The sequence below is a fragment of the Oncorhynchus clarkii genome, chromosome 21, assembly GCF_045791955.1.
Source record: "Oncorhynchus clarkii lewisi isolate Uvic-CL-2024 chromosome 21, UVic_Ocla_1.0, whole genome shotgun sequence".
NCBI lineage: Eukaryota > Metazoa > Chordata > Actinopteri > Salmoniformes > Salmonidae > Oncorhynchus > Oncorhynchus clarkii.
Window position 1 is genome coordinate 30,312,655 of NC_092167.1, and position 27,361 is coordinate 30,340,015.

The 27,361-nt window shown below is 42.0% G+C and overlaps 1 protein-coding gene across 2 annotated transcripts; it reads right to left on the reverse strand.

The window, feature by feature from the left end:
- Positions 1 to 27,361, reverse strand: LOC139378866 (protein NDRG2). 2 transcript variants are annotated; one of them, XM_071121434.1, is made up of 16 exons: positions 26,793 to 27,361; positions 6,388 to 6,481; positions 5,747 to 5,788; positions 5,441 to 5,546; positions 5,009 to 5,129; positions 4,320 to 4,382; positions 4,068 to 4,128; positions 3,688 to 3,774; positions 2,928 to 2,984; positions 2,236 to 2,339; positions 2,109 to 2,147; positions 1,900 to 1,951; positions 1,721 to 1,768; positions 1,570 to 1,605; positions 1,292 to 1,343; positions 1 to 1,156 (listed from the first exon to the last, which is right to left on the reverse strand). In XM_071121434.1, exons 2-16 carry the CDS (start codon positions 6,460 to 6,462, stop codon positions 993 to 995), a joined length of 1,107 nt encoding a protein of 368 aa, XP_070977535.1. In that variant the 5' UTR covers positions 6,463 to 6,481; positions 26,793 to 27,361; the 3' UTR covers positions 1 to 992. The 2 variants fall into 2 exon arrangements, with proteins under 2 accessions (XP_070977535.1, XP_070977536.1); XM_071121435.1 differs by lacking the exon at positions 26,793 to 27,361 and adding an exon at positions 13,915 to 14,370.

Consider the following 27,361-nt stretch of genomic DNA (forward strand, 5'->3'; position numbering starts at 1 on the left):
TTTACAGTTACTGATTTAATGGCATAGTTCACTCACTCATACAATGTCATTCTTCATCAGCCATCCCCATCTTCATTATCATCCTCTGCTATTCCTCAATCAGCTACATCACAAACACACATGTACCAACAAACTCATCTTCACATTTAAAAGAAAAAGGAAACATCTATTTTCACATGAGCTGAAATCAGATACACTTTTAAACAGGGCCAATGGAAGAAAGTATCTACCTGGCAACAGCGAGGAGGAAGTAGATTCTCACTGGCCGTTGCTATGGTTAAGGATCAAGTGACCAATGAGAAACCTCAACCCTTCACTGAGGCAGGTTACAAAAAGAAAAAATGAAAAAGACCAAACAAGTTTTATTAAAAGAGTTGACGGACACACATTTTCATTTGAAGTATTTCTGCTATAGTCTTTTTCCCCCTTGTATTTCATACTTCAAAAATAAAGATCATTTTTTAAATAATACTACTATGACATTATTGTCATTGTCATTATTAATAGTGTTAATATCATCATAATCTTTCTCATTATCATAATTATTTATACTGGTGAACACTACGGTGAGATCACTACAGGCCACTTCCACTCTCTAGGTTAATAGGCTCTATTGGCTAACAGATGTTCTGATAGAGGGGGAGAAAGGACTGCCGACGCCCCTAAAACACACGTTCCTTGCTACCCTTTTCCTTATATTCCCTCCCTTGTTCCTAAAAACTTCCTTTCTTCCATTCCCGTTTTTCGTTTATCCATTCCCTTTACCCTTCGCTGTCTGGGTGAAGAGATTAATAGATGACAGTGTTTAAGTAACTGTCTTTCATTCTCCCTCTGTCCCTCTACCTCTCCTTTACATCCACGTTCCCATAAAACCTTCTCTCTCAGCTGGTCCTCTGCCCTCTACCCATCCCTCGCTCTCTCTCCATTCCATCCTCCATCCCCCTCTCTCTCTCTCTCACACACACTCATTCTCTGTCTCTCTCTCTCTCTCTTCAGCAGGACACCTCCATGGTATGGGAGGGGCTGGGGGGCATCTGCCCACCCTGAGAGCTCTGAGACAGGGTACGAGAACGCTCGCGCTCCCCCTCCATGGAGTAAGAGGAAGACAGCGAGGTGGTGCGTGAACGAGACAGGCGGGTCATGACGGAGGATGCCACTGTGGGAGAGGGAGCAAGAGGGAGGGTGGAAAAGAGCGAGAGAAGGAGGATAATTAGATTGATACAGAGAGACAGAAGCACAAAGGTCACAGTAGGTCGTCATAGCCACATATTAAAAACTAAGGCAAACTTACTGTAGCCCATCCCCTGAATGAAGTACTTGAAAGCCTCGGTCAATTTGCTGGGCTTTAAGTAAACACAGAAGGTAAATTCGATATCCATAAAATACGTAATATAAAATCTATATTTGTACAATGACATGGACATGCAGGAATTACAATAGTTACTGGATGGTTAGTTGTATTCATCATGATATATGCTGTATTTCTGTATTAGCACCAAAACACATTCACAGCTTGTATGAACTAAAAATATATGTATTTAACAACTTGGCATGTTTAATGTGTCTTACCTGGGTAAGCTGGGGAAGACCGCCAGCATCTGCCATCTGAAGAAGAAAGATGACAACTTTGTGTTTAGTAGCAACTGAATGTCTGAGGGAAACGGCTTGTGTGTGTGGTTTGTTTTGATGACTGAGGGGGTGATGAAGAAAGCTTGAGTACCTTGAGAAATGAGGTTGTTGTTGGGTCCAGTTTGCTGTTGCACTCCACCTGGTGGACATGGAGGGAAAAAACTTGGAATTAATCCACATCACCACATTCACTTCACCTGGGTGTGTTCGGTGCCTACGCGGTAGGCCTACGTGGTAGGCCTACATTAAGATATAAAGCCGAAAACGTACAGCAGCCTCCTCATACGGCGCCTGATCCCCGACCACCAGCATCACAGGACACCTGAGAAAGAAAAGAGAGAGAGATAGACAGAGAGAGACAAAAGAGATAGATTGAGAGAGATAGCGAGACTCTTAGGTATATTCAATGGAAAGAGTGAGACACATATTCTATACTATTGTCACAGCTGATGTAAGTGGTCTGATGGTGAAATGCTTACTTGAAGTTGCTGGTACGGTCAAGGATCAGATCCCTACGGCTGGAAAAGAGGAAAGGAAAGGTTACACTATTGTAGGTTTGTTAGTATGTATGTGTGCACGTGTGCATGTGTGTGTGCCTGTGTGTACCTGTTGTAGCCCCTCCAGAAAAGCTCAATGTTCATGAGGTTGGGGGCTTTAGAGATGCGATCTCTGTGGGACTTCACCAGGTCTGCGTTAGCTGACATCTCCTCCTACAAACCAAGACAGAAATGATACAATAACAATGTAGTTATAGTATTATAAGTATTATTATATTATTATTATAAGATAAAGAAAAATAGTTAAATAAACCCACATCGGGTTCCAGTCTATGATAACACACACATCATTTGATACCACACACACACACACACACACACACACACACACATAATTTGATACCACACACACACACACACACACACACACACACACACACACACACACACACACATCATTTGATACCACACACACACACACACACACACACACACACACACACACACACACACACACACATAATTTGATACACACACACACACACACACACACACACACACACACATCATTTGATACCACACACACACACACACACACACACACACACACACACACACACACACACACACACACACACACACACACACACACACATCATTTGATACCACACACACACACACACACACACACACACACACACACATCATTTGATACACACACACACACACACACACACACACACACACACACACACACACACACACACACACACACACACACACACACACACACACACACACCTGACTGAAGAGATGACTCAAGATCTGCTCTGTGAGAGAGGATGTCAGGGTAGTGATCTGGAAACAGAAAGAAAGAAAGAGAGAGATTGAGAAATAAAGGGAGACAGAGAGAGGGAGATAGAGAAATAGCGTGAGAGAGAGGTATAGTTAGGACAAATCAATAACATCTTAGTCAATATCATGTATACAGTAAAACCACCATGAATACAATTCCACTATCTATTTTCCTCATCTACATGTTACTTTATGAAATTGCCAACATAATCAAACTATCCCATTGTCTGAGACAGTAATGACTGTTTATTAACTGCTAGATCAAGAGTAATGGATATACGTACTGGTAATTGAGTATCTACTTGAATTGTAATGTAGATGTCAACACAACAACACAGAAGAGTAATGGTGATATTGAATAGGATATGGGATTGATATTGTCAAATTGATGGAAATGCTGCTAGTACTCATGAATATAGTCCAAAATCCTCTGGGCTTCTGAGTGATGATAATAATAATAATATTTCATACTAATGTTGCCAGTATTATACAGATGTAGGATCTTAATTGAATCAGTCTTTTTTTTGCTGAGAATTTTCCTGCCCGGCAGGAAATGCAAACTTGTAGTAAATTTGTGTTTTCAAAAGGCTAAAGTTTGTCATTTCCAGTGTGACATTTCCTGTTGCGGAAATGATTATTTTCCTGCTATAGAAAAGTGGCTCAAATTAAGATCCTACATCTGTGAGCATATTGAAGAGACAGTAACCTTCTGGGCAGCCCAGTCCATCCACCCTCTAGCCTGAGGGTCAATGTTGACGAGAACGAGACCTTCAACTGAGTCTGGGTGGGCCATCTGAGAGGACGGAGGAGAGAGAAGGAAAGAGAGAGAGAGAGAGAGAAAAAAATTGGTCAATTGTATGTTGAGACTGTTGAATTGTAGAAATTGAAAAAAGAAGCGAGCATTGGTATACACTGTGGAGAGCACCATATAGCAAATATATGCTAAGCCACGTTAGTCCAATGCACAGACTGCCAAGAGACTGCCTAACAGAAGCTAACAGAATGGTATACTGTGATTTTTCCCAGGGCAGCTGTATAAACCGATACAGGGGGCAGTAACATAACAAGGAGAAATCAGACACTCACTGTGAACCTGGAGAGAATGTACGCCCCAGCTCCCACTCCAACTCCGATGACAGAACGGAAACTAGAACAGTGAGCGAGAGAACAAACTTAGTGACAGATGTTCTAGTAGTGCCAATATGTCTGTGTTTCAGTGTTGTGGACTCCAGTAGATGTTTATGAAACTACGTTATAAAACACTATTTTGCTTTATAGTGGACATGCTGGTAAAACAAGAGAGTATTACGTAATGACGGTGACATAAGTCTGACTCACTTGAAATATGTCAGGACTGCAGGGATCATCTCTGCAATTTGCTCCATGGACGGATACTGGTATCTAAAAAACATGAGCGGGAACATTTGTTTATTATGAACACTTAAATACAAACACGCACACACACACTAGTCCTGGGCGGTGTACTGTACATACCGGGGTATTTTGAAATAGTGACGGTATGATTTTCAATACCGTCAACAAAAATATACAAAATAAATTGAGCCAGTCACACGGAAGTTTCATGTTAAACTTGAAATTCAATACGAATGTTTGCCAGCGAAACGTCTTATAAGTTAACTAGCTATCTAAGATGTGCCAAATACATTTTCTCCAGCTCAGGGCTCCAGCTATGCATTTGGTTTGCTAACTTGCTAGCTATAGGCGGCTAGCTTGCAAGATCAAGCTTAATGGTAACAGCAGAGACAATCAATCCCCTCCTGGATCAAGTGTGAGTAGCCTTTTGAGACAGCTGTATAACATTATGAGCTAGGTTGTCTGTCCTTGCATTTAGTTGATATTTGCTTGCGCTTGTTAGCATTAGCTAGTGTCCGCTATGGGAATTCCCTAGTACTTTCTTAGCATTTGTTAGCGGTATGGTACAGGAACGGTATTAAGTTATGAAAGTCTGTGTACAGTCCAACCCTAACACACACAAACGCACGCACGCACACACATGATATGCATACCCCATAGGATAGGTGGCGGCCCCCTCCTCTTGGCCAGGAGCATCAATGTGGACCAGAGTGAAGTTTTTCACTATCTCCTGCATCTCCTCAAATTTAAACAGAGGAGAGAAGCAGCTTTTACCTGTGAGAGAGGGAGAGAGAGAGAGAGAGAGAGAGAGAAAGAGCGAGAGAGAGACAGAGATAGGAGAGAAAGGGAGAAAGGGAGAGAAAATGGGAGAGAGAGAAAGAGAAATAGAGAGAGAGAGAGAGAGCGAGAGAGAAATCGAAAGAGAAAGTGAGAGAATTACAAGCATAAATTAAGAAAGGGCAGGCGCTGAGCTGAAGGGGAAACTCAAAATGAAAGAGGGGAAGTTGCTGGAGGGGATGAAAGAGAAAGACAGAGAGAGAGAGAAATATTAAGACGTAAAGAGAGAGAGAGAGAGAGAGCCTCACTGTCCAGGCCCACATCGTGGAAGGTGAGGATGGCGGGACGGCGTGTGTTAGAGGTTCCATGGAGAGTCACGTGGAGGAGACCATGAGGTGTCTCAATACTGTGTTCCTGGAGGATGACAGAGAGAGAGAGAGAGAGAGAGAGTTACATACACGTGCACATATGAACATTCAGGCACTAATACACGCATACACGTATGTAACACGTACGCACACAAATATATGTTGAGAAAACATACTTTCACGTGACACGAGACACATGCACACACATACTGTACGTACAGTTACAAGAAAATAAACTATTCTTACCTGGCCCTGGTCCAACAGTATTCGAGCTGCAGCCTCAGCATCCTAGCAAGATGGATAGAAACCATGAAGCAGCCAAAACAAGACACATTTCCGGCCACACAAGACCATAGTGAAATACATCTGGAACCTCCCTGGGATGCTAATTGTGCAGCTGTTCATTGGCAAAGACATTTCACAGAATCAACTCACTAACATGAGTCCTGAGCCCGTATTCACAAAGACTCAGTGGGAGTGCTGATTTAGGATCAGTTACTATATTCATTGTAATTATATGGACAGGTGGGGCCTGATCCTAGATCAGCACTCCTACCACGAGCCATTTTCTGAATATGCCTTTGAGTCTGCAGTTCCCCTAACTGTCCACCACCTGCAGTTGGCAGCAGTGAGAGTACATTCCTCAACCATACTCTCCAGCTCTGCAGTATATAACAACATCAGGGAGAGAGGAGCCTCATCTCTCACACCCTCAGGGTGACATCAACCGAGCGCTCATATCTGAGCCAGCCTAGCAACTACACACATACATGTACACACACAAAATACAGTATATGCATGTATGTGGCATGTGGAGATAGGGTGTGACAGCATGTATGTATGATGAGGCAGGATGAGGGGTTATGTATGTAAGTACACTCACTGACCTTTGCAGGATCGGGCTGACCCGGAAGTAAAGGCTTCTCCTCCGTAATGGCGATCTCCTGCATCTCAGTCGTCATGGCGTCACTTGTTCACGTCCTAGAAAGATAAATGAATGTATACATGAAAATGTAATCTAATATTATAGCATTTGTCTCTCTCTCTGTTTGACTCACACACACACACACACACACACACACACACACACACACACACACACACACACACACACACACAAACATAGACACACATGAACATAGACACATATGAACATACACATATGAACTAGACACACATGAACATAGATACACATGAACTAGACACGCACGCTCACTCACGCACACAGTGCACATCCACACACCTATTTGATCTTCTATCCTCATGGGGACCTAAAATGGATTTCCATTCAAAATCCTATTTTCCCTCATCCCTAACCCTAACCTTAAACCTAACTCCTAACCCCTTACTCTAATTCTAACCCTAATTTCAACCCTAACCCTAATCCCTAAACTTAAAATAGCCTTTGTTGTCATGCGAATGTGGAAAATGTCCCCAGGAGGGAGAATTTTTCTTGCTTTATCATTGTGAGGACTTTAGGTCAACACAAGCATAGAATAACCCCCCCACCCCAATTTTAATTAGTTAAAATTGAAATAATTAACTGGGAAGACAAGAGGAAGAAAAATAATGAAGGGATAGAGAGATAAAGCGGTAGAGACAGACAGGCAGGCAGACAGACAGACAGACTAGGGGCAACGTGAGCACCTATTACCATCTAGTAGACTCGTGGCTTGCTAGGGAGTTGTTGATGAAGACAGAGGATGGGCCTAAACAGCACGTTTCATCCATTTTAAAGTCTTAACCTTATCCCAAAACGTAACCCTTACCATAACCAAGTTAACTAAACCCTTACCTACTTTTGCTTCACCTATAAACGTTTACATTTGACCTGAACGTTGGCTGGGGGACCTTATTTAGAAACCAATAGCCTGACTCCTCCCTGTGTACGGGTGTGTTGACTGTTCATAGCTAGAGCTGTGTGTGTGTGTGGCCCCTAGGGTGCCTGTGATTAGTCATCAGAGAGCGTCACCCCGACACGCAGTCTGCACACATCTGTCGTTCTCTCGTCCCCTCTGTCCTTTCCTCTTTTTCCTTCACTCTTTCTCCCCCCCCCTTCTCTCTGTTTGTCTCTGTCCCCTTCTCTATTTCTCTCCTTCTCTCTCCCCCCTCTCTATTTCTCTCCTTCTCTCTCCCCCCTCTCTATTTCTCTCCTGCTCTCTCCCCCCCTCTCTATTTCTCTCCTGCTCTCTCCCCCTCTCTCTATTTCTCTCCTTCTCTCTCCCTCCTCTCTATTTCTCTCCTTCTCTCTCCCCCCTCTCTATTTCTCTCCTTCTCTCTCCCCCTCTCTATTTCTCTCCTTCTCTCTCCCTCCTCTCTATTTCTCTCCTTCTCTCTCCCCCCTCTCTATTTCTCTCCTTCTCTCTCCCCCCTCTCTATTTCTCTCCTGCTCTCTCCCCCCTCTCTATTTCTCTCCTTCTCTCTCCCCCCTCTCCATTTCTCTCCTTCTCTCTCCCCCCTCTCTATTTCTCTCCTTCTCTCTCCCCCCTATCTATTTCTCTCCCCCTCTCTATTTCTCTCCTTCTCTCTCCCCCCTCTCTATTTCTCTCCTTCTCTCTCCCCCCTGTATATTTCTCTCTTCACAGCAACTTGGTCTTATCAGGCTCATTGGAGTGCTGTGGTCTTGACAAGGAGTTTGGTGCCACAATTTGGAAAAAATGACTTCATTACTTATCAGTAACACACAGACAAAGACACACAGTCACATGTACACACAGTCACACGTACACACACACACTAGAAATACACCTTCCACAATAATTGAATACTCCTAAATCTCAGATATAAGCATCCTAGATATAAGTATAAGAATCAATATTTCAGGTTGACAATACCACATAATCAACTTGTGCCATATACTTTTTATTTTCATTGGGTCGTGTCAAATCGGCCATATCCAAAATTGTAACTTGTGGCTAACTAGTGGAGAATCCCTCCCATAGAATTATCTAGCCTATTCTGTCAGGCTGTGGACATTTAGAAACCGGATATCCCTCAGAAGCAGAGAAAAAGAAGAATAAGAAACTCATCCATCATATCAGAATGAACCAGCCAGATATATTTTTTAAAATTACATTTCGTCTTGCAATATTGACTGTAACACACGGTCAGTGTTGTACTCTGTTATTGTGAGATAGTGGTGAAAACTAAACTATAACCCGTTTTCCCTTCGTAATGGTATTAGCATAGCTAATGTAATGTAGATGCACATTATTATGAAAAACTGAAATTAGCATGTAAATTAGCATGCTAGCAAGCGACTGGATGTCAAAGGCCACATTACAGCAAACTCATTACATGGAAGGACTTGGTCATCAGAGAGAAAATCATCAAATCCAATGGGTTATACACAATACAAACCATAATGATAAATAACAATGTGAAAGTTGGAAAGTTTTCAGACCCCTTGACTTTTTCCACATTTGGTTTCGTTACATCCTTTTCCCCTCATCAATCTACACACAATACCCCATGATGACAAAGCAAAAACAGGTTTAAAAAAAAAGAAGTCATATTTACATAAGTATTCCTTTACTCAGAACTTTGTTGTAGCACCTTTGGCAGCGATTACAGCATAGATTCTTCTTGGATATGGCTCTACAAGTTTGGCACATTTGGGAAGTTTCTCCCATTCATCTCTGCAGATCCTCTCAAGCTCTGACAGGTTGGATGCACAGATATTTTCACGTCTCTCCAGAGATGTTCGATCGGGTTCAAGTCCGGGCTCTGGCTGGGCCACTCAAGGACATTCAAAGACTTGTCCTGAAGCAACTCCTGTGTTGTCTTGGTTGTGTGCTTAGGGTTGTTGTCCTGTTGGAAGGTGAACCTTCGCCCCCAGCCTGAGGTCCTGAGCGCTCTGGAGCAGGTTTTTATTTTATCAAGGATCTCTCTGCTCTGTTCATCTTTGCCTTGATTCTGACTAGTCTCTTAGTCCCTGCTCCTGAAAAACATGGTTTTTGCTCTGACATGCACTGTCAACTGTGGGACCTTATATAGATAGACAGGTGTGTGCCTTTCTAAATCATGTCAAATCAATTGAATTTACCATAGGTGGCCTCCAATCAAGAAACATCTCAAGGATGATCAATGGAAACAGGATGCACCTGTAGCTTAATTACTTGTCTCATAGCAAAATGTTTGAATATTTATGTAAATAAGGTATTTCAGTATTTTATTGAAAAACATTTGCAAAAATGTCCAAAAACTTTTTGCACTTTGTCATTCTGGGGTATTGTGTGTAGATTGCTGAGGATTTCTTTTGTTGATTTAATAAATTTTAGAATAAGGCTGTAACGTAACACATTTTTGGAAAAAGTCAAGGGGTATTAATTATTTCCGAAGGCACTATATATCAGCTCTCTGCAAATGATCAGCAACAATGTGTTATCTACTGCTAGGGATTGTTAGTTAGGCATCGACTGGACAGAGAAAATAATTCACTTAACACCAATATTTCACACATACTGTACTTCCCTCCATTACACATCATCTCCATGTCGACTCAGTCCCTGCTATAGAACTTGAATCCTCCCTAAGTCCCTCCCTACCTCCCTCCCTCTATACATCCATCTCCCTTTCCCTCTCTCTCTTTTGCCCTATCCTTCTCTCTCAAACAAACTCTCTTGCTTTCTCTCTCCCTCTCTCAAACACACACACTCTCTCTACCTCTCTCCCCCTTTTTCCGTCTATCTCTCTCTTTCAGTGAGTCAGTGCGTTGTAGAGCATGTAATAACTGTAAAACTGCTCAGGGAATATGTCACTACAGAGAGGGGAGATTGGCTAAGAGACTGTTGCCAGCTGAAAAACAACACACACAGTCTCTCTCCCTCCTCTATCTCCCTTTCCTTCTCCCTCTTCTCCCTCTCCTTCTCATAATACCCTCTTGGTATTATGGATGTTTTTCAACTGCTGCTTAGCTTCTGTTATCATTTCCTGAAGCGATGGGCAGGCTGACACGCTAATCAGCTTTTAAGCACCAGAAATTACTAGAAATTTCTCACTGGATAATTGTGTATACACAAGCTTTTAATACACTGTTCGGTGGAGTAGTCAGAATAGCTGCCATGTGTCATTCAATATGTTCGGTTGAAAATCATGATGCTTAGGTAGGAGACATGGTTGTGTTTAGGAGGGTGCAACATTCTGAACACCGTAGATACAATTTTGGTGTACGGGGTCAAGTTTCCATATCACCCTTGACTATGGCTGTTGCGGTGACCGTATTACCGCCAGTCATGAAGGCAGTCAAATTCCACGTGACCGTTTAGTCACGGTAATTAGGCTTCTCCAAGCTTTGATGCTGCTGCTGGTCATTAGTAAACTTGCTAACTGTCTGGAACTCAGCACTCTATTGTCCCTCTAATCACTCTGACGTCAATGCAAAAGTAATTGAAAATCTAATCAAACACTTCATGAGAGCCCATGAGCTCATGATGCGCAACATTTCTATAGGCTATGCAACTGCGCGAGAAAACAGAGTGATGGCCTCTACTAAAAAGAGGAAGGTCCTATCAGCTTTCTATAGGCTAGGCCTACTATATTTATTTCTCAACTTTCCTACTAATAAGCCCATTGCTTATCTTTACAACAGGAGTATAGCCTACCTGGCTTTCATGAAAATGAACTACGGGAAAAGTGTCCTCCATTCACTATTTAAGTGCATAGATAACATATATTTTTTCCCCTGCCCGTTTTAAGACAGGTGCATGATAATGGTCAATTATAAATCAAAAGAAATTTCACACATATACTATTTAGTATATGTAAAGACAAGATTAAATCAACAATAGTCTGATGGGTAACAATATTAGCCTATCACTTGTGAATTATATATTATCACTTGTGAATGATGCCCAGCGTAAGGCAAGAAAAAATTAATTTTTTGAGACTTTTTCGCGTGAGTTAAAATTTTTGGGAAGATAATTTTCACCATAAAAATGCACCTTTATAATAAAAGCATTACATGCATAATCGCATTTGCGGTCACTTTTAAAAATGGTGTGTTTTCCCCCTAAGCCTACTGCGCTTATAATAGCCAAAAATAAATAAATAAATAGCCAAATAGTTTATCACATTTTAAGCTAAATTCTGATCTGTTGCGTGAGCCTCATTGCTTAAAAAAGTGGTCGCATTAATTTGGGATCTATCGCATGCCACAACTGTCCCAGACTATGTTTGGAATATTTACTTCTCGCACCGAATAGGTAACTTTTTGTACTATGGGGGATAGTAGATTGACATAGATTAGTGCTTTTGCTGTTCGTTAGGCCTACTCATCTTGTTGGCTGATGAAAAGTAAATGTGGACAGTTCTTACAATATCTTCAATATGCACCTCGGAATTGGATAAAGACGCATGCAGGGCATCCCCGAAGTGTCTGTCTTCACTTGTAGCCTGTGAGAATGACCCGATCACATGATGGAGAGCCATGTGCGTGAGAGGTGCTTCAGAGCACACAGTACTCCGGAAGAAGTGAACAACGGCCACTGGACGCAAAAGGCATGGATTTTTTGAGGGTGCATTTACGGCCACACAAAGGGGATGGCCCTAGGAAATTCAAGGCATTATCAAGTGCTTGTCAAATTGTGAATGAGAGACTGATGAAGTGTGTACAGCCTGCAGAAAAAACAAACAGAGCTTATGCCTTTCAAGCAACTTTTTTCAAATCATCATTAGAGATGCATCATACAGCCTTACAATGTATTAAAAATAAAAACATATAGCCCTAAATTTGTATCACAACTAAAGTTACATTAATAACTCTAAATTAAGCATATAGAAGTACCTATTTCTTTGTTAATCACTCAACACAGAATAGATGCATGTGCACACTCCCTCGTTTGGAGAAAATATACTTTCTATTTTATTCAACTTTGTTCAATTCTATTCTTCATACTATAAAATAATTCTAACCAAATCGTGTCTGCTAAATGAACTAGTGTAGCCACATCCATATAGCATAGTGATATCAAAACATAAAGACAACTCATGTCGAGACTGCATTTTCTTCATATCATGTTTCTTTAGACCTGTCTAAAATAAATAATGGATTTATTGTGAAGGTGTAGGCTATATTACATGGATTTATTAGACTACTGTGTAGATGTTCCAAAGGTCTGTATCAGTGGCTTGTAGGCTATGTGTGGAAGACAGGAGATGCTAAATGTGTTCATGTTAATTAACGGTCAATTACGGTGAGATCGACAGTTATTTGCCTGACAATCACCGGCTGATGAAATTTCGATACCGCCACAGCTCTACCCTTGACACAGAATCATTACTGTTCTATATCATTTATTTATATCTCATCGTTCTGAAAATGCAACCCAGGTATGAGGTACAGTATCAGAGTAACTCATGGATTCACCATCAAATACACTGATATTTCTCGATATTCACATAGTTCAGCGCTCTACTTCAAGTGAGCTTTGATTGCTAGCTTTGAACTGCTATCAATCGGTCTTGGATCACTTCACAAAACGTCAACAATTTTTCTTCCTCCCTGCTGTGACTGATGGATAGACTTATTGCACTACAGAGACAACCAAGTGTTACAGTATTGACACAGATATGGGCCTGTATTCATCACGTGCCTCATGAGTAGGAGTGCTGATCTAGGATCAGTTACTCTTTCTCTAAGACACTTTTTAGCTTTTTTTTAACACAAGCCCTGATCTCTCCATTGGCTCTGTGAATAGAAGATGATCATGAGTGGATCTGATAACAAACACAGAAGCATAGCTAAAGGATTAGCAAGTTATCCGAGGAAACATCCTTCTGGCCGCTATCCTCTACACAGAGACGCATCTTTCTTAGTACACAGATGAAAAAATCCTTCTCTGATGCAAGGCTAATACAGGTCAGTACCTTTTATATCTGCTTTGTGCCTCTCTGGTCTCTGTTGGTTCTCTGTCCACCCTTCATTGATCAATCATTGACTGACTGACCAGAGAGTCTACTCCACTCCACTCTAGACACCTAGTCTATAGTCAGCAACATACACACTGCCAACTACAGGCCATAGTCAACAGAGCATCATGAAAACCTCTGGAATCTACAAACCCCTCAAGGACCTGAATTAGGGACACCTGCTCTAAAAGCTTGCACTATCCTTACAGGGTTGTCTGCCTAAAGCGATAAAATAGAAGATACATTACATTATTTCTATGAAAAAAGCACTGTTACAGTAAGTGAATCCCTGTGGTAGAATATCAGTTGTGGAGTCGGACATTACTTTCTCCATATTTCTGGGTGGCTTCAGGATATTCAGGATCTATAGCTCACATCCTGCTGCTCACTGAGGTGTGTCCAGTGTTACTGTGTTCCTGTGCTGAGTGCTAACACTACTGTGTGTGTGTGTGTGTGTGTGTGTGTGTGTGTGTGTGTGTGTGTGTGTGTGTGTGTGGCCTACTCACCCTGCGGTGCCCCTCTGAGAGGCCAATCCGTCTCTAACACACCTGCAGTCAGACATGAGCTGAATAACTATCAGTTCACATTGATATATTTCTCGTTTTCCCTCTTTTTCTCAATAATATATCTCTTTCTTTTCTAGCTCTCTCGGTTTCGTCTCTCTACTTCTGTCTCTGTTTTGTCTCTGTCTGTATAGCTCTCTCTCTCTTTTTCCCTCTACTTCTATCTTTCTCTCTCCTCTCTTTACTAGCTTTGTCTGTTTTTCTTTGTTGTTTTCCATTCTGTCTCTCTCACCCTCTCTCTTCACCTTTCTCTGTCTCTTGTCAATCTCTTTCTATCACACTGCCCCTACTATTCACATCTCGCTCAATCTTTATTCCGTTTTTCTCTCATTCACTCCCTCTCTTTTCCTTTTCATCTCTCTCAGACTATCTCTCTCCATCCAACAACAAGCGTCCAGTGAAAAGGGAAACAGGGTAAACAACCATGTTGGCAGGAGCTCCCCTCTCTCATTTGGCCCCTCTCTCTCTATTGCCCAAGCGCCAGACAAAAAACACACACACACACACACACACACACACACACACACACACACACACACACACACACACACACAAAAAGTGGAGTCTAAATCTGGAATGTAGGCTGAAAGGTTGAGATGATAAATATTAAACGATGTGTTGTGGTGGGCGTGTGTGCGTGCGTGCGTGTTTGTGTGTGTGTTCACGGGTATGCAACATGAGACGTGGCGAATGGCTAAGTATTCAGGGGTTAAGTAGCTTAAGTAGCTGTTATGTCATGTGTATGAAGTCCGTTCAGATGCTTATAGATGCATTATGAAAGCTTTATGTAGAGACATTGTAAGTCATAACATGAGGTGCTGATGGGTTAAATTGCAAGAGTACCCTGGAGCCTAGCAGCATCATGCTCTAATACTCTTGTGGTACCACACCTGATCTGCACCATATTTATACATACATAGTCTTATGGAATAGTTTAGGTAGTTTAGGCAGCACACTACAGCTCACTACTAGTTCCACACTTCATTCCCCCAGGGGGCAGCAGAAACCTTGTCCAAGTGCTGAGCCTGGTTGATAAGCACATCAGGTGCAGAGTTGGTTTGGTGGCCCTCATGGGTTGATTTTGTTTCGAATCTTTAGTTTGGGCTTGCCTGTTTGTAGTGTCCTTTTTGTACATATTCATGTTTCGTCACCATCTGAACAAATAATAACTTACTTAGACTGGCCAACCTAGAGGTCAAGAGAGACAGAGCTGGCCATGGACCAAGGTAAGTTCGCTGTCTCTCTGGGCACAGTACATTCAACACCTTTGGCGCATACTCTGATTTCTCAAATACATGCACACATTCATTCAGGTTACAGACTCTGTAACTAGGCCTAGGACCCCTAGACAATGCGAGGGCAACAATATACGTAGGCTAGGTATTGGGTTTGTAACATACTGTATAGGAGCTCGTCCGTCATAAATGTTAACAGATGTTAGCATTTGGGGTTGTAGATGGCTGTGAACTGGTGTGGTTCGGCAGTGTGGTTGTGCATTTGCTGAGAAAGTTTGTAGCACGAGTTTGTGTCGAGCAAGTATCCTAGGTGAGGTTTGCAGCAGCGCTAGTGTGAGTTTCAAGGTGCAAGTTAGCAAGATAGCTGATGGCTTTGGCCGACAGAAATGCTCGCACACGCTTTTTCAGTTCTGCCCACATTTTCTATAGGATTGAGGTCAGGGCTTTGTGATGGCCACCCCAATACCTTGACTTCGTTGTCCTTAAGCCATTCTGACACAACTTTGGAAGTATGCTTGGGGTCATTGTCCACTTGGAAGACCCATTTGCGACAAAGCTTTAACTTCCTGACTGATGTCTTGAGATGTTGCTTCAATATATCCACATAATTTTTGTTCCTCATGAAGCCATCTATTTTGTGAAGTGCACCAGTCCCTCCTACAGCAAAGCACCACCACAACATGATGCTGCCACCCTCGTGCTTCACGGTTGGGATGGTGTTCTTCTGCTTGCAAGCCTCACCCTTTTTCTTCCAAACATAACAATGGTCATTATGGCCAAATAGTTATATTTTTGTTTTATCAGACTAGAGGACATTTCTCCAAAAAGTATGATCTTTGTACCCATGTGCATTTGCAAACTGTAGTCTGTTTTTTTATGGCGGTTTTTGAGCAGTGGCTTCTTCCTTGCAGAGCAGCCTTTCAGGTTGTCGATATAGGACTCATTTTACAGTGGCTATATATACTTTTGCACAGGCTTCCTCCAGCATCTTCACAAGGTCCTTTGCTGTTGTTCTGGGATTGATTTGCACTTTTTGCACCAAAGTACGTTCATCTCTAGGAGACAGAACACATCTCCTTCCTGAGCAGTATGACAGCTGCGTGGTCCCATGGTGTTTATACTTACGTACTATTGTTTGTACAGATGAATGTGGTACCTTCAGGAGTTTGGAAATTGCCCCCAAGGATGAACCAGACTTGTGGAGGTCTACAATACTTTTCTGAGGTCTTGGCTGATTTCTTTTGATTTTCCCATGATGTCAAGCAAAGAGGCACTGAGTTTGATGGTAGGCCTTGAAATACATCCACAGGTAGACCTCCAATTGACTCAAATGATGTCAATTAGCCTATCAGAAGCTCCTAAAGCCATGACATAATTTTCTGGAATTTCCCAAGCTGTTTAAAGGCACAGTCAACTTAGTGTATGTAAACTTCTGACCCACTGGAATTGTGATACAGTGAATTATAGGTGAAATAATCTGTCTATAAACAATTGTTGGAAAAATGACTTGTGTCATGCACAAAGTAGATGTCCTAACCGACTTGCCAAAACTATAGTTTGTTAACAAGAACTTTGTGGAGAGGTTGAAAAACAAGTTTTAATGACTCCAAACTCAGTATATGTAAACTTCCGACTTCAACTGTAGATAGTGTGGTCTACAGCTTATCATAAGGTACTCTACCTCAGGCAAGCAATACCTTGAGACTTCTTTAATATTAGACATCGCGCACCAGCTGTTATTGACAAATAGACACACATCCCCACCGCTCGTCTTATCAGACGTAGCTTCTCTGTTCTGGCGGTGCATGGAAAATCCCACCAGCTCTATATTATTCATGTCGTCGTTCAGCCACGACTCGGTGAAACATAAGATATTACAGTTTTTAATGTCCCGTTGGTAGAATAATCTTGATCGTAGGTCATCAATTGTAATTTCCAATGATTGCACGTTGGCCAATAGAATAGATGGCAGTGGGCGTTTACTCACTCGCCTACGAATTCTCAGAAGGCAGCCTGCCCTCCGCCCCCTTTCTCTCCATCTTTTCTTCATGCAAATGACAGGGATTTGGGCCTGTTCCTGGTAAAGCAGTATATCCTTTGCGTCATACTCGGACTCGTTAAAGGAAAAAGCTTCTTCCAGTTCGAGGAAGTAACTGCTGTTCTGATGTCCAGAAGTTAGCCACCCACTACTGCGCTATTGGTGTTTGGGTGTCAGGTTTTGATTTAGCTGACACATTTCTAATTGAGCAATAAAAGGGAGGAGATTTTTCCCAGTCATGAGTTCAGGTTAGTGAGGATTCACTGGGAGACGCCATGTCTGAGTTTTACAAGTGACACGGCTGTGTCTTGTGATGAGAATCAGGAACTTGAAGAAGTGAGTTTGGTGGAAAATCCAGATAAGGGTTGCCAGGGTTGGGCAACTCCAGTCCTAGGAAGCCGCAGTGGTGTCACACTTTCCCCCCATCCCTAGCAAACACAGTTGATTTAACATATTCCATTCTAAACTGAAGATCATTATTACTTATTGGAGTCAGGTGTGTTAGCTGGAGCTGTAGCAAAACTGTGACACCAATCAGGCCCCCGAGTTGCCCATCCCTGAGCCAGATCCAGCGATGTTTGTCATTTCCGGTTCTTGAAGAGCAGTTGACAGTTCCTGCAGTATGTTGACCTAGTGTGTCTCCTGTTAAGGTGGAGGAATGTGATAACAGTTACCCTCCAGTGAGTGCTCAGGGCTGGAGGAAAAGGCATTGGGGAACATGTATTGTGTTCTTAGTGAGTTTGCTGCAGTCGCGGTTGATGTTCACTTGTCTCAGGTGATGGTTGTTCCAAGTCTCACATCGCTGGCTACATCAGATGGTGCTTGTCCATAGGACGAGTGAATGGACTTGTTCTCTCAGTTTAAAACCAGAGGGATTACAGGCTATCCTTTGGTTTGATAAAGTCAGATACTTTTGTCAGGAAGAAATTACCTGAGCGCAGAGCGGAGAATTTGATGGTTTGGGGTTTTGACTGGTTTCCGGTTTTGAGAATGACCTTATCTCAGAGTAGAGGGTTTCTGTAGTCAGGTTGTGTAACTGCAGCTTTAGTGTTTATGTTGGACATATTGTCTCTTCAGGTAAGGAGGTTTTATGGAAATTGAGAAAAATAGATATGTGACTGTGACGTTTCTTATTTTATTTTCTTGTTGGTGGAGGTGTTATGGAATAGGTTAGGTAGTTTAGTGCACTTTGTTTATGCCCATTTAGCATCGTTCACGCTCTTAAGCATTAGATCCTCTTAAGATCTCTTAAAGAATTCACATGTGAACACGTGACTGCCGTTCATGTGCTAAAGCAGTAAGGTAGTGCTTAAAAAACAAATAAAAGATTCAGATTAAAATACTTTATTATTAACGTCTAGTGCTAAAGATTGTAGCCTACCATTAGGAAAAAGTAAAAACACAAACACAAAAGTAAAAACATTATCTAGACCTAGGCCTATATCATGAGATCCTTTGTGTGACTTTGGTTCAGGTCATGCTATGATATGATATAAACAAAGGAATCTAGCCTGCGAGTATATTCATGTCCATGTAATGTCGATGGCCTTCTCATTGCCAAAGTCCTGATCTTCTCAAAAATGTTTGCTGTATTTTGTCCAGTCCAGGCGATGCTTGCCCATCTCTGGGAGGAAGGACATCAGCGTTGAACTGCAGCTGAAACCTGATTATAAAACACCCGAAGTACTGCTTGTTCACCATTGTTCATCTCCTTGTACTGGTGGTGGAGAGCAGGTTCTTATTATGCTGAAATACAAAATCCAGAAACATAGCTTAAAACATGAATGAATTCATCTCCTCTAGTTCGTTATTGCTTGTTGACCGCTACAGAGCTCCGTACTAAAATACCCTGTACACACTCAACCTACTTCCAGCCAAACTATTACAACGCAGACACTAAGAACTAGCTAGATTTGTAAAACATGTAACTTTATAATTACCAGCTGGCTAAACTAGATGTCAATTGTATTAATCTAGTTAGCCAGCTAGTTGAACATGCAAAAAACTACCTTGCAATCTGTAATCTATTGTAGATAGATTTTTGCAAACATGTGATGGTAAAAAAAAGCCTTTCCATCTAACAGAATACTTTTCATTAGCATCTTCGCTAATAGCTGCACAAAGTGGTAGCCCTTAGCGCACCGCACATACACAGAGAGTGGGAATTCTTGTTGGCTCTTCAGAAAGTTGCAGGGAATACGAATCACTGATGCATACTAATACATTTGCCCAGGTTTATCATAAGACATGAACATATCATTCATTTTCAATACATTTAGTCGATTCCCTACTAAGTTCAACACATGTTTGAATATTGTTAAACTCTGTTTTAATGTATGGATTCCGTGTGTCCGTCCACGTTTTCCTCAACGCAGATTTTATAGGGCCCTAGTATAACTTTGAGAAGAGGCTAACAGAGAGCGAAAAAAGCAGAGAGACCGAGAGAAAGAAAGAAGGATAACATTTCTAAAGGAAAATAATGAGCAACTCTAGCCACCATGGAGATAACAAGAGGTGCCAAAGCTCTCCTAGCTGTTTTTCTTTCCTCTCCCCTCTCTCTCCCAACTTTTTCTCTCAACTCTTTACACTGTTTTTTCCCCCTGTTTTTCTCTGAGACCATAATGGTGCACCTGTTCATGAATATGACTCAGTAGTTCACAGTGATTAAAATCAGGGCTAACCACTGTGCTACAATACTACACACTCAAACACTTGCACACACACACACACACCCCTACGCCCAACGCACACACACAAATTTGACCTTCAAGCTAGGGGATATCGCTAGGCAAGAGCTGATCAAGATATGACCAGTAACTGTAGGAGGCCACCGTGGAGCAGCAAGATGTCTTGGCTGCATTCAGTTTTCAACGAGGAGGTCAGCAAAGCCAACATTAATCCAACGCCTACCTGCTGTGTGAATAGCAAACTTGAATCTAAAACAATAAAACAAGAGGAATCATACCTTAAACATCTCTACAGATCAAATGCACATCAGAGTTGTATAATGTTATTCGGTTATCAGTGACGAAGTCAAAGACACCAAGTCCAATACCAACCATGTACCTGTAGTGCAAACCACAACTTCAATCAGTTATCTACCAATCAACTGTAGCTTACATCAGACAGTGGCATCACAACAACATTTCAGAAATGCTCAACTGCAATGGGTTATCGGTTATCTACTGCCAAGTCTTGTTAGTTATTGGCTGATAGTGGTGTGTATCATGGATGCTAAGGGAAGCCAGGCTTCCCCCAAAAAATGTACCAAGAAATAAAGAAAACAAATATTAAATAATGTATCTTTCGTCTCTCTGTGTTTCATAATGTTTCTTCAATGCGCAAGAGGCTGAATGCTTCTCACCGGAGAAAGCATCTGAGCGAGCGAAACAGCACCCTTCTGTCTCTGTATGTGTAGGCCACCTATTTGATGCTGCCTGGTCAAAAAGAGTTTGACATTGCTGCTTGCCGTAGTACTGAATGCAAGGGAAGCCAGCAAGCATTTGGCCTACCTTGAAAAACAAATGTATAAAATAATAGCCGGTCAGTGTTGAGCTAAACTGAGTGAGCTCAACTGTGAATGGTCCTGGCACACCAAAACAAAGTGTCAAGGGAAGCCAGTTTGAATTTGGCTTCACTCCAATAACATCACATTGAGAGCAATACATCATTGACAGAAACAACTTGAATTGTTGCATCTCATTCTGTTGTTGTCCTCTACTGGCTAGCTAGCTAGCTAAAATTGGCCCATCCCTAAATTAGCCACGGATGGAGATAGGGATTTGGACTTGTGGTTTTACTTAATTCTCCTTACTGGCCAATGATTAGAACAGCGATTCTAATCCAACCATAAATTCATACATTGTGCCCCTGGCCTGACAGGATGGAAGTTCAATACGTAGCTAGGCTTATGAAGGCTTATGTTAACTAGCTAACATTGCAAATGAAAGGAAGTTAGGCTAGCGAGAAAGCATTTTAGCAAGATAGCCTAGGACAATAGAAAATAAAAGTGTGTACTGTATGACTGTATCCAGGCTGAATCACATACGGCCACGATTGGGAGTCCCGTAGAGCGGCAGACAATTGGCTGGTTTAGGTCATCATTGTAAATAATAATTTGTTCTTAACTGACTTGCCTAGTTAAAAAAAGGTTACATTTTTAAAAAAAAGTCAGACTGTTTTGTCAACATTGCCGTTTCTCATCAAATAGGATGAGTCAACATGTTTTTCTACTTGCACGCACACACACAAACACACACACTCTTAGCATTCTCTCAACCAGCTTCATGGGGTAATCACCTGGAATGCATTTCAGTTAACAGGTGTGCCTTTTTCAAAGTTAATTTGTGGAATTTCTTTCCTTCTTAATGCGTTTGAGCCAATCAGTTGTGTTGTGACAAGGTAGGGGTGTATAAAAAAGATAGCCTTATTTGATAAAAGTTCAAGTCCATATTATGGCAAGAACAGCTCAAATAAACAAAGAGAAACAACAGTCAATCATTACTTTAAGACATGAAGGTCAGTCGATCAGGAACATTTCAAGAACTTTAAAAGTTTCTTCAAGTGCAGTCGCAAAAACCATCAGGCGCTATGATGAAACTGGCTCTCATGAGTACCGCCAAAGGAATGGCAGACCCAGAGTTACCTCTGCTGCAGAGGATAAGTTCATTAGAGTTACCAGCCTCAGAAATTGCAGCCCAAATAAATGCATCACAGAGTTCAAGTAAGAGACACATCTCAACATAAACTGTTCAGAGGTGGCTGTGTGAATCAGGCCTTCATGGTTGAATTGCTGCAAAGAAACTACTAAAGGACACCAATAAGAAGAAGAGACTTGCTTGGGCCAAGAAACACAAGCAATGGACATTAGACCGGTGGAAATGTGTCCTTTGGTCTGGTTCCAACCGCTGTGTCTTTGTGAGACGCGGTGTGGGTGAACGGATGATCTCTGCATGTGTAGTTCCCACCGTAAAGCATGGAGGCGGAGGTGTTATGGTGTGGGGGTACTTTGCTGTTGACACTGTCTGTGAATTATTTAGAATTCAAGGCACACTTAACCACAGCATTCTGCAGAGATACGCCATCCCTTCTGGTTTGGGTTCAGTGGGACTATCATTTGTTTTTCAACAGGACAATGACCCAACACACCTCAATGCTGTGTAAGAGCTATTTAACCAAGAAGGAGAGTGATGGAGTGCTGAATCAGATGACCTGGCCTCCACAATCCCCTGACCTCAACCAAATTGAGATGGTTTCGGATGAGTCGGACCGCAGAGTGAAGGAAAAGCATCCAACAAGTGCTCAGCATATGTTAGAACTTCTTCAAGACAGTTGGAAAAGCATTCCAGGTGAAGCTGGTTGAGAGAATGCCAAGAGTGTGCAAAACTGTCATCAAGGCAAAGGATGGCTTTTTGAAGAATCTCAAATATTAAATACACTTTGATTTGGTTACTACATGATTCCATATGTGTTATTTCATAGTTTGGATGTCTTCACTATTATTCTACAATGTAGAAAATAGTAAAAATAAAGAAAAATGTTTGACCAGTAGTGTGTGTGTGTGTGTGTGTGTGTGTGTGTGTGTGTGTGTGTGTGTGTGTGTGTGTGTGTGTGTGTGTGTGTGTGTGTGTGTGTGTGTGTGTGTGTGCGTGTGTGCGTGTGTGTGCAAGTAGAAAAACATGTGACCGGTAGTGCACACACACACACACACACACAGAGAGAGAGAAATCAGAACCATGTTCAAATCATATTTAAGTTGTTTGGATTAAATCGCTTTTGGTATCTTTCAGTTGTCACTGTATTAGACTAAGCGTAGGGGATTTGATGATGTTGAAATGTTGAAGTTGCACCACTACTGTTGACTGTACAGGAAAAGCATTCAATTACAGAGAGCTGTGATTATGGACTGCTGGTACAGTAGCCTATGACAGGGCTGATGGGAAAGACATTAGACTTGACTTTATCCCTTTTGATCCCCTTTCAGAGGATGGGGATTTAGCTTAGTGGGCTAACACAGTCTTTTGCTGGGCAGAAGACCTGGGTTCAATTCCCTGTTTGTTACAGGAGTATAGGGCAGAGACAATACAATGAGAGTAAATCTGGACATCTAAACCAGATAGCATAAAAAGTAGCCAATAGTGAGTAGTAAGACATTAACCTTGTTTCTAAGACCAAATGTGGAACATATTACTTTTTTCTGATTAAGATGGAGTCTCCCTTTCCCAAAGCCACTTTGCATTACTGTCTGTTGACTAGCAGATGCACCAACAAAACCCATTTGACTTCCAGATATATTTGAAAATGCTTTAGTTCAAAGCGTTGGGGTAGTGAGTGGTTGTTGTTGTTGTTCTGGATGGCAAAAATCTACATTCATGTTGTTAATTCAAGCAGACGTGTGCGCCAGTGTGCGCACATGCCAGCGCGTGTATGTGTGTGTGTGTAGTCATGGACACCAATTGCCAGTAAAGCCTCTAAATGAACAACTAATGAAGAGATTCACATGTAAATGAAAAGGAGGTGTGCATGTACACAACAAGAAGAGCCATAACAGATACAGTAACTAATGGATATTATTACAGTAGCCTACGTTGTATTGTAAGTCACCAAATGTGGGACTCCTGAGTGGTGCAGTGGTCTATGGCATTGCATCGCAGTGGTGTGGCTAGCTGTGCCACTAGAGATCCCGGTTTGAGTCCAGGCGCAGCTGTACCCTGTGCACGTGACAAATAACCTTTGATTTGAAATTGGAATACATCGCTCGTTGAGACTGGGTTGCAAAACATGAGTCAGTACGAGTTGTGAAAGAGACCATTTTATACATTTGGGGATCTAAAATGGATCCACCCACACACCAAAAAACAATACATATCTTACAGCACTAAACCAGCCTCCGTCACACACACACACATCACTTCCACACACCCCCACCTACACACACACACACACACACACACATCACTTCCACACACCCCCACCTACACACACACACACACACATCACTTCCACACACCCCCACCTACACACACACACACACACACATCACTTCCACACACCCCCACCTACACACACACACACACACACACACACACACACACACACACACACACACACACACACACACACACGCACACACACACATATCTGAGGGCTTCCCACCGAAACACCATAAGGTACCACCCTACCACCCATAGCTAAATGGACCCAGCGATAGAAACATGAATGAGGGAGGGAAGCACAGAGGGTTTTGATGTTTATAAATATGGTTGTGCTGAGCGGCTGTGAGCGCTGTGTGTGTGTGTGTGTGTGTGAGAGGGCGGTGTGGGAACAGACAGAGTATTGTCCTGCCTGGCCTATCTGTGTCTGGCCCTGAGCCACAGCTAAAAGAGACATGCTGTACATGGATAGAGACTGACAACTCACTGATACAGTCAACAACACGGCTAGAGAGACATACTGTAGAACTGCATTCATACAGTCAACAACACAGCTAGAGAGACATATTGTAGAACTGCATTCATATCCTCAACACAGCTGGAGAGACACTTTAAAACTGCATTCATACAGTCAACAACACAGCTGGAGAGACATACTGTAGAACTGCAATGATACAGTCAACACAGCTAAAGGAGGGACATATCGTACATGGATACTGACAGCTCACTGACAGCAACCACACAAACACAGTCAACACAGCTATAGTCAACTCACTGACACAGTCAACACAGCTATAAGAACACAAGCAACTCACTATCACAGTGAACACAGATAAAAGAAACAGCTAAAGGAGGGGCATATTGTACAATGACAACACAGTCAACTCGATGACACTGTCCACACTGCTAAAAGAACGCAATCAACTCAATAGCACAGCCAACACAACTAAAGGAGGGACAGGCTGTATACTGACACACACAGTCAACTCACTGACACAGTCAACAATAGAGCTAAAGAAGAGACAGTGCATTATTCTCGAGCATGTAGCGAATAGGGTACCATTGCGGAATACTGTACTGTTCAGTGACAACCACAGTCAAAGCAAAAGGAGACACACTGCACCCTAACATTGTGAAGATACTCAAGGAGACACATACAATAGCAGTCAACACAACAGCATTCCAAATACCATGGTCAGCATAAGAATAGACACATTCCCCATTAGTGGAAACTGGAGACATCAGTAGTGGGCTTGGTAGAGATTCCCAATGCCTTAACGTCCAATAATAGCAGGGTAGACCTACACGACCTACTTAAAATATGCCACTCCAAAAGGACCTTCAGCACCCCACCCACAAACTGCTTGGAATGACAATCACTCAATATTTACATGATAAATATGTTTACAACCAGGTGTGTGTGTTTGTGTGTGCACTGTAAGCTATTTTCTGTAGCCTACATATCTGAGATGTTTGAAATGTACGGAAAACAACATCAACGTCGATGAGTCCACATGCAGCGCGAGCTGTGCGACACACCTCCGTTTGACATTGACACACATTTCCCCCGTGGCGCTCGCGCGCACCAACAGCCTCGCAGCCTGGGGTCGATCCCCATCTCCCAGCCCGAGACACACACAAATACAAACGCATAAGGTATATCAATATGACTTGAACACCGTTACAAGCCTATAGATTTACATTTTGGCCAACATTTTGAAATAAAAAAAAACAAGACCGTCTGATTGGAATATGAGGAAGGGGTAGAGGGGGGCGGGGGCATATAGTAGGCTAATGTCCCTTCAGAGTTCAAGTTCATGCTTATTTCGTGTAATTCAATCAATGGCAGTATTCGGAAACAAGCTTCCAGTGGTTTCAGTCTGGTTTTATCGGGGTTTCTGTTCTGTCTGGGGAGTGAAAACGATGAACAAAGACCATCAATTGCAGCACCACAGGAACACACTCTCACCCACACCACAAAATGGCTTTACCTATTAACCGTCGTGAAAATATGATTTTTTTTATGCCTATCCCATTGTTTGTGATGATACAGAGCGTCTGCTAAACCATTTCATTCTTGATTTTGAAACTACTTATTTTCTTTGGGGGGGGGGGGGGGGGGGGGGGGGATTTGTGTATTAGTATTGCACTCTGTTAGAAACTTACTGCACAGATGGAGCTAGAAACGTAAGCATTTCGCTGCACCTACTTTAACATCTGCTAGTCTGTGTAAACGACAAAATTAATTTTGATTTGATTTGACCAGACACTGCAATGTTTAGTAGACTAGACAATTGCATGGTTTGACTCAGCTGGGTAAAGATTGGGGTCACAACTCAAATGATCATAACAAACTGTAACATTCTCACCATGTACACTTTTACAGAATTGAAAAAAAATGCATCTACATCTGAATTTGGTGAATAAATTGCAAGACGTTCTAGTTTTGTCCAATCTTGTCCTAAACGGGTTGTTTTTTAGTTGCATTGTTGCACGATTGCTGATTTGTTATTTGAAAATTAAGACAAAATACTTGCCTAAAATAACATGAGAAAAAAATACACCAACAGACAATGTTATTAACATCTATTACATGTAATAAAATAGGCTACTTACCCTAAATTAACAAAAATGTTCAGCCAAAATAAGGACTTATTTATAAAATATATGCAAACGACACAACTCCTGTCTCTTCTTTAGTTATTTCTTGTTTTTCACGCGTGTACCTCGTCGGAAGCTCCCGACAGTCTTTCTTGATATTTCACTTTCGTCCACGTTTATTTTTCGCTGATCGTTTTTTTTTTACAGTCCTTTCTCCAGTAGGAAGAAAAATCCTACAATAATATGGACCCGTCAATCAAGCGACAAGTTACTTTACTATGATATTAGGGGAGGACAACTATGTTGTTATCAGGCATATCCGTTAGGCTACCAATATTTATAATATATTTTCATAAAAGCTTCAAACTGCAGGACTGTATCCTAAACGGATAACTACAACGGTTATCTAACGACTAAATGGCGATGTGATATTGGCGAAAACTCTTCGTCTCACCCTCGGCTCCCCCTCTCTCGGTTATGGTAGGCGCCCGTTGTTGAAATTACTTGTGGAACGAAACGCGAACGCATTCCAAGGTTCTGGTTAGTGATGGGCATTCCGGCTCTTTTCAGTGAGCCGGCTCGTT

Excerpts from the sequence above, each read along its gene's own strand:
- LOC139378866 (XM_071121434.1), bottom strand. The coding sequence starts at position 6,462 with ATGACGACTGAGATGCAGGAGATCGCCATTACGGAGGAGAAGCCTTTA. Across the intron at positions 1,769-1,899 it reads CGCCGTATGAGGAGGCTGCT|GTGGAGTGCAACAGCAAACT; the intron begins GTACGTTTTCGG and ends CATGTCCACCAG. Across the intron at positions 1,344-1,569 it reads GTCTTCCCCAGCTTACCCAG|CCCAGCAAATTGACCGAGGC; the intron begins GTAAGACACATT and ends GTTTACTTAAAG.